At 37.2% G+C, this 8,315-nt stretch overlaps 1 protein-coding gene across 2 annotated transcripts; it reads right to left on the bottom strand.

The window, feature by feature from the left end:
• Positions 1-202: 202 nt before the first annotated feature.
• On the bottom strand, positions 203-7,011 carry LOC139939136 (uncharacterized). 2 transcript variants are annotated; one of them, XM_071934884.1, is made up of 7 exons: positions 6,886-7,011; positions 5,704-5,805; positions 5,248-5,274; positions 4,478-4,589; positions 3,709-3,801; positions 3,277-3,360; positions 203-2,859 (listed from the first exon to the last, which is right to left on the bottom strand). In XM_071934884.1, the coding sequence occupies exons 1-7, from the start codon at positions 6,888-6,890 to the stop codon at positions 2,773-2,775; spliced, it is 510 nt and encodes a 169-aa protein (XP_071790985.1). In that variant the 5' UTR covers positions 6,891-7,011; the 3' UTR covers positions 203-2,772. The 2 variants fall into 2 exon arrangements, with proteins under 2 accessions (XP_071790985.1, XP_071790987.1); XM_071934886.1 differs by lacking the exon at positions 5,248-5,274.
• Positions 7,012-8,315: the final 1,304 nt, after the last annotated feature.

The following is an 8,315-nucleotide window of genomic DNA, read 5'->3' as shown; positions in this document are numbered from 1 at the left end:
TCTTTTCAGACCCAACACTCACCCTAAAAGATATAGACATGGTTGTACCCGCAAGTTCACTATTTTTATAGTTTCTTCTTATTTCTCCACACCATGCAAAGCTTCAGACAATATACTTATCCCGCTCTTTGGTCTAGTTACTGAGAATGCACTCTAGTGTAAACGAACCACACAAGAATAATTCACAAAATGAGACACAATGTTGGTTTTTAGATATTGATTTATTCCTATATAAACATACTTTAATTGCTGCAGTAATAAGTGTTTCCGAACTTAGATAACAACCAGGGTTCATGTGAATAGACAGTGAGAGAACACTGGTTCTTGGTATGGGGCTACAACGGTGTAGAATCCCATCCAAGCTATAAAGCAAAATATCCAATGGGGATTTTTACCCCGTGAAAGGTCCTTCTGTAGAAAACAAAAAACTGGTGGAATTTCTCATCACCGAATAGTTAAATAGTTCAATCCCGTTATGTCTGAAATAATTTGTCTAGATGCTATGATTCCAAACTGGTCTTATATACGCCAGAACAATCACTTGCAGTTTGAAGCGTGTGATTGACACATGAGCCTAATATGTAAAACTGGTTCCATGATTTTGATTCGTGAATCAAAATCATGACGGTTACGATTATACAAAACACCTTTAAGATGCCAAGAAACAAGATGGTTCAAATCAATCTCTTAAAGAAAACCAAAGCAATTATCAAATTCTATTAAGTTTTACCTATTCTTAGATCTTGTTCATAATACCCAGACCAGTAATATAACCGCATATGAGTAGGGGAGGGGGAAGTCATATAAGGTCAACTGATGTCAAAGTTCACGTGCTGATCTCACGAGTTCATTGACCTTTACGAAACCCCTTTTTCGAATCTCTCAACTGATTTTCTGACAAGCTTCTTGAGAAATGACCCGATGGTAACTTGGGGGACACCCTCCTCCCTTCCTATCCCATTTAGCTACAGTACCGGTTTACTCACCATGGCTTTGAGTAATTTCAAGCTGGTGTTCGGACTAAAACAATAGAATTGTGTGCGTTTGGTGACTTCAAATTCCTTCAATCCAAAATGTATAATCGCTATGAATGGCAATCTTTACTGGTTGAAAGAAAGCCACCGGTAGTTTATTTCTGTCTGTTTTGAGTTATGGCACGACAGAGCAAAAATACCGGTTATAATGTAAAATATCATTCGCTGATGACAACTAAAAAATGAATAATGAATGAGACATTGAAGTCTCCATCACACCCCTATGTGTGGTAAATACTGAGTACAATGTGTGTACAGATGAATGGGACTTGCATGACAGTGATTTATGCTGGATCTACTTAGAAGACAAAAAGTTCCACATCCGAAAGACAGAACTCAAAAACGTCTCTTGGTATTTTGAATTTCTTGGAGAGAAAATGGAAGAGTCCGTTGTGGGATCTGTGGGAAGAGTAGATACTGGAATCTACTCTTGAATTTCAAAATGAAGTTACTGTGAGATTCAACATGGGTTGGCTCCAGGGCTGCCCGGCTCAAGTCCAAGTCATTGCCGATGGTCGGGGAAGCAGTGTAATAGAACAGGTTCTTAGATTCGAAAAGAACATTTAATTGTTTTGAAAAAAAAAAATGTTTTTTACAAAGAACAAATTGATTGAAAAAAAAAAATGTTTTGAAAAAAAAATTGTGAAAAAAATTCTTTGAAAACAAATGGTTTGAAAAAAATGGTTTGAAAGAAAAAACTTTGAAAAAAAAACTTTGAAAAAAAGTTTTAAAAAAACCTGAAAATATTAGTATGCTCTTACCTTAAGAACGAAAAAAAAAGTTTTGTAGTTGAGAGATCTTGAAAAAAGTATGCCTACTCTTGTCAAGTTCAAGTGATGAAATGAAAAATATGCGCAATAATTTCATTTCAAATATCAGTCTCAAAACAGAAGTCGATTGGCTTAAATTCCTTGTTTGAATTGAAAAGTGACACTCAAGCTCTGAAGTTGAATGCGGATATTTATACAAGAAGGACAGACAGATTATTGATGTGGTTGCTATGCAATGGCATCCAGATGCTCAGCTCAAGAAAGTCAGGAAAAAATGCAAGTTATCAGGAAGAATTCTCAAAGACGAAGTCTGTGCTCGAGGTACGGCTAATGGTTTGCCTCGCTATGAATTCCAGGAACCAAAGCGAGACAAAAATAAAACACCGCACCCCTAGAGAAATAAATCCGGAGGAACTTTGAGAATAAAACCCAAGAATTTGACATTTTTCTTACAATCGAGCTTTAACAAATGAAGACAATCAAGTTTTCTGCCTTATCCTTCTTAACCCAGATCTCAACAAAAACAATTTGATAAGCCAACCGATTTATGATTTTTAAACATCAAGTACAAGAAATATCTAATTCATATAAACCCACCTGAATAAATTTCAAACAAAACGACCGGCCGAAAAAAAAATGGTCTTGAAGTTTCCTAGATTAAATTAAATTAGTTTGCCTAATTGCACTTTTGGTGCACCGATTTCCTATAATAATTAAGTCTATTATCTTGAAAAGAAATGTCGAAAAAAAAATGTCGGAAAAATTTGGATGTATTTGATCATTGCACTGCATGAAATAACAATTGGTCTAAAACAAAGAACCAGCCTTAGAGCCAGCGCCAATTTGCACTTACAGGAAAGAAAAAGCATCATCAGCATAAACGACTGTCATTCCTAAAAGCAGCAGTATGTTTATCGAGGACCGTTTTAGAGAAAAGCTAATTCTTGTAAGTGGTGATAAAATATTGTCTAGTTGAGTGGGACGCCCTGATGAAAAAGCGCCATCTGCTCAGCGAGTATCTGCTCTTGCAGTTCCTGTGGTACATTGTCAAGGAACTAGAATGGTAAAGAAAACGGAAACGATGGCGGGAAATTCAAAATGGGAAAGCACAGCATGGTGGTGTTGTCAAGTTGAGTATTGAGTGAAGAGAGACACGAGGGTAAAGATTGAAATGGTTATGGGAAGCGGAACTTACATGATTGGGAAAAGATATAATAAATTTTGACTACGTTTTCGAAGAGGTCTCCCATCCATCAAGGACATTGAAAGGCGGAATTCAGAGAAGATGTGAAAAGAGGGAAGGCAATGTTTTGTTTGGAATATAAAAGATTGAGATTTTCTTTCATTTCTTTGAATGCAAATTCGCCCAAACAAGGCTAAAAGCCACTCTAGTTATTCAGTAAATTGCTAGTAGTATTTGCGACTCCAACAAAGACTGATGATTTTTGTCACTGTTGTATTTTTATATTTACCTGGTCTGAGTTAAGGACAACGAAGCCCGGTCCTCCTCCTGGAACCATTCCCGGGAGTTCAGGTTCAGGAGGCTCCTCGGCACCCTGAAAACAAAATCCATCATTTCAGAATGATTTGTTAATTGAGTTGTGAGTTGTAGGCCCATAACACTATGAGTGGAACATTTTTGGCAGCAAATGGAATAGCTTCTCAGTCAACATGTACACTGCCATTGTTTTGTAAGTAACAAGGCTTTTGTGAAACTTTTTTTTTTAATCATACGAGGAGACATAAATATTAAAAATTAGAGTGAACCATTGAATACACGTTTGGTTTCAATAATGACTTTGAACTAATCAAGTTCAAACCCATGTGTCACTGCCTCAGTGAGTGGTGTGAGATTTTAAATTTGATTTTATATTTTGTACGAAATCTGTCATGTTTTTGCTTACATCATCGACCATGTTGAAGTAGACTGCGGGATGAGGTGCCCGGATCGACTGGAGAAGTTCCCGGGCATCGCCCATAGCCTCCATGGGATTGTCCTGCAAAGAGGGACATAGTGAAAGCACGTGGTCATGTTCCCTGTGGGTATCAACGCTTAAGGAATCAAGATGAAGAAGGGAAAGGCTTCTTAAAGTGTCAATAGACGTGAAAACAGGTTTAGACTTAGTTCTAAAGTTTGTACAATGGACTTAAAAATACATCACTCATTTTAGATGTTTGATTTTTGACTGTATTCATCACAGAGTCGTAACCCTTTACCAACTTTCTCGTTGTAACCCTTCACAAAAAGTTTCTGATATTTGACTAGTTTACTTGAAGGACTTGAAGGTTTAACATTGGGTATGTTACAAAAAAACTTTGATAAGTCAAATTTTGACCTGATATATTTAGTTGTGCATTGAATATTAAGTAGTTTGGCCGTCGGGTGTATATTGACTGAAGATTTATGTTGCTTAGGACCTTTTCGAAACCACGGCTTTTGACAATATTGCGCGTGCTTGGCGTATGTGCTTTGTCCGCTTCAGACGAGAGGACGGAGCCTGAAGCCGAATCTAATGCCGAAGGCGTAGTTTCGAAGAGGGACTTTTGTAAGTTTTCTCTTTGCATGTTTCATTTTTCGCTTGGAGAAGGAAGGGAAATTCACAAAGCGAATTTGTTGTTGCATGGGGAGAAATTAATCATGAAAGCAAAGACTTGAGTGTAACTTGGACGAACCTTCAACTCCTTCCGAGCCATCTTAATTGCGTTCTTCTTGTCGTTCGTCTTCGGTTTGATCACCTTGGAGAACGCACCACCGTGGAGCATGTCTGCCACATGGCCTGGCAAACTTTGGGGATAAGTATTGAGACAATAAATCAATAATTTACCATATTTTCAAGAAACGCAGAAACATGCAATACAGACCAGAAAGGCAATATCGCCATGGGCAACTTCTTCAGGGTCCAATTTCATAGAGCTCAGGCACAAAAACCAGCTAAGCACAGCAAAATTATGCTCTATACTAGAATAAGGCTACCAGTCAAAATTACCATGTTACATAGTATACAATCTGTGACTGGTATCGTGCTTGTTTATTTCTGCTGAGTGGGATTGTTTTAGATTTTTTTTGTCTAACTACGCATCTCTATATGAAACTGTTCCCTGAAAGAAACCGACTGCACTGCATGAAAAAAAGGAGCACTTTCAATTAGCAAAGAAGACACTCTTCCCGCTGTGTTAACTTACTATCCTCGAGAAAATAATAAGAAAACTTCAATATGATTGGAATGGTTAAATTTTTTATTGTCCTCTGGACATCTCTCACACAGAAACAAACTTCTCCTACTCGTACTAATTGTGGGAAAAAATTTAAAAATACACAGAATATAAAATCTTTCAATCTACAATGCTCCAAATGATTGTTACCCGTGTTCTCAGATAAGCAAATTTCTTTCTTTGCATATTATGATAATAAAAACAGTAAATTAATAGGAAGATAGACTCACCCACTATCGACGTCACTTTCCTTTTCACTAAAAGGGACAAATTTCAAGTGGAAATAAAATCAAATAAACAAAATAAGAATCAGATTGATAATGCAAAATAACTTTTCTTAAAGTCAAGATTCTACAATAAATGGAGTTATATTAACGTAACACAATAATCATATCATAATTCTCGTTTCATGTTCTGTTTTCGTTATTTGGCAGTGCCTGTAAACTATAATGCAAGAATGAACAAGTAACATAATAGCTGTAAATTTTCTATGAAAGGAAAGATGGTCACCAGAAAACAACGCAATTTATTATTTTTATTTTCCGTGATATTTGTTTTTGATTTAACTTATCCTGTTTCTTTATTTACGTGTTAATATCCCTTGTACTGTATATTTGATGTAATGTTTATCTTTTTATCAATTTTTTGAGGTTTTGAGGATAATGAATAAATAAATTATTGCTTACATGATCTCCTTTTCATTGTTTTCATCCTCTTGACGTCGATTGAACCAGAAAGCCCCCACGGTGACTGCAGCCGTCACCGCAACCAAGAAGTAACTGAGTTTACTGTTAAATAAAAGTATCAAAATTATTCATGTATTGTCTGACATAAAAGTCAGTTGGCATGTAGATTGTTGGCAATGGTAATGGAAATCATATCAATACACAAAATAGAAATACCAATAATCATAAATCTCTATTGCTTTATTATTTTTTATTATTCTAACACTTAAACAACCATCCCTCCCACTCCCTTCACCTATTCATGCCCAACCGCCATAATTTACTTCTATTCACCAATTCCAAACCATACCCCCCCCCTTCCAACCCCCAAAATTCCTTCAACAAAACTCCTCCTATAGATGGCGACCAAACCACTATCATATCAGTGTCAGGCACCCACCACCATTCAATCACCTGGTTACCATTCCATGCCGATCAACCATCCCTATAACCAAGTCATTCATCTATCCATACGTCTCTCTTGACCATCAGTTAGCACCCCCAAACCACCTCGACCCACTCCCTCTCTGCCTAATCGTACTTTCATCAAACCCATCTGCTAACTCTTTGCTCTCTTTCATCCATCTTTCATACCAATCCCATTTTCAATTCAATCCAAACTCACATTGATTATTTCCATACTTCATGAAAGTCAAACAATACAAAGCCAAAACAATAGTTTTTAAAGAATATTAACAACAAGATAACCTCATTTCCCAAGGCAGAAAACATTAAACATTGAGGCATCACTAGAAGCCGAGGTTTTAATCACCCAAACCATCCAACGATGTCACCCGCAAAATATTATTCCAAAAAGTCCAAACTCATTGATCCATCAACCACTCACAAACATGCACCACTAATTTTCCTTCAAATCGAAGACATTAATCATCAGCCTAATTCTCAAGTTATTGAACTATTTATCATCACTCGCACCAAAAACATCCACCCAGTATTTCCCCTTGAAACGATCCACCTCAACTATAGTATCCATCATCCCTGCTTAACTTCTTGTCGTTCATCTTAAAGATAAATAGACCCTCACACAATCATCTTTAAATATTTATTCCTGTCCGATAATCTTCAGAAAAGTACCCAATCAAAGCAAAGAATTAATGTGTATCGATTAAAAGTATATTTTACCCCATATCTGAGTCTTTCCGCAACAAAATTCACGCTGAGAACTGAAGAAACGTGTATTAACACTGAAAGCTAGCGATGGATGTGATAGTATGACGTAATGTCCAAACACACCAAACTTGTTTCCAGGGTCCAAAAAGTTTGCGCGCTCATTGTACTCTACCATGTAATCTATGACGCATGAATAAATTAAACATAAGCGCGCGCGATCTATGAACAATCTGCCCGCGCATGTGCGTTACGTTTGCGCACACATTTTTGACTTGAAGTTTAAAATTTGAACATCATCGGTTTAGATTTGAGCTCCCTATATAAAGAGTGCAAACTTACCTCGCGTTTTGAAGCCGCCTGGTGCTTCTACGTCTGAGCACTAAAACTGTACTGTATAAAAAACTGACATGTTGTAGGCCTTCTGTAGGCCCACGGCCGTCCGCACGCCTTTTCTAAAATCCTATTAAATGAAAATGTCGTGAATACTCCGTGAATGTGACACCGCGATCGTTTATAATGAGACTGTGCCGGCCATGCATGCCAGCTAGGTAAAAAACAACCAACACAAATTTAAACCAAAGTGCGCCGGATGTATTATTTTATACGCAGAAGAGCAGTCGCGTCACCTTGCACAACGCGCGCATGTGCACGCACTAGTAACCTTCTTCCGCTTCTTTGTTTGGCAGTCATAGATGCGTTCTGCGTTTTGCAAGGTATTTAGGTCACTAGGCGCGCCAAATAATGCAACAACGTGCCCGTACGGTCCCATGCGGTGCCTTGCCTTCTCGTGCGGGAGGTTCTTAAGCATACCCCCGCCGCCGTCACAATGTAGCTAGTCCCGAGAATGGAACAGGTTGGGGAATCATTACAAAACAATAGTTTTCTGAGATTGGCACGGGATTGGGACTTGAGTCAAGTCTAGGTAAATTCTTATCCGAACTGTTACGAGTGTTATTAAAATTGACCCACGCTGTTTAAGCTGTCTTGGTAATATTGTTATTATAATAACTACAGCGTAAATCAATGGTTAATATTCTGATTAATGGCTCATTCAAATGTATTTTTGTATTCAGATATATTGAATATTCTATATTAATAGACTAAAACAATTATTACATAATACAGCTGGTATTTATATAGCGATGGATGCCGTTTTAGGATTACATGCGGTCAATGGTAACTTGATGTTGTGCTGTGGGCAATTTATGCATTATTAATACTTATTGTAAAAAGAAACTATGAACTTGAAACTACAAATTATTTTCCCGAGAAACTATACCAAAAAAAAAAAAACATGTTGTTGATGATAGGAAGTGTTAGGTGGTTCTGTTATGTCTTTGTAACAAAACAGTAAATTTTGCTATATATTATTATTGGAAGAAGAAAAAAGTGGCCTTTCCAGTGTTCAGTGTAGACAAAAAAAACATGTTCCTGGTGGGTTT

Source organism: Asterias amurensis, chromosome 6, assembly GCF_032118995.1.
Source record: "Asterias amurensis chromosome 6, ASM3211899v1".
Taxonomy (NCBI): Eukaryota; Metazoa; Echinodermata; class Asteroidea; order Forcipulatida; family Asteriidae; genus Asterias; species Asterias amurensis.
This window is presented reverse-complemented; position numbering and strand designations above follow the sequence as displayed.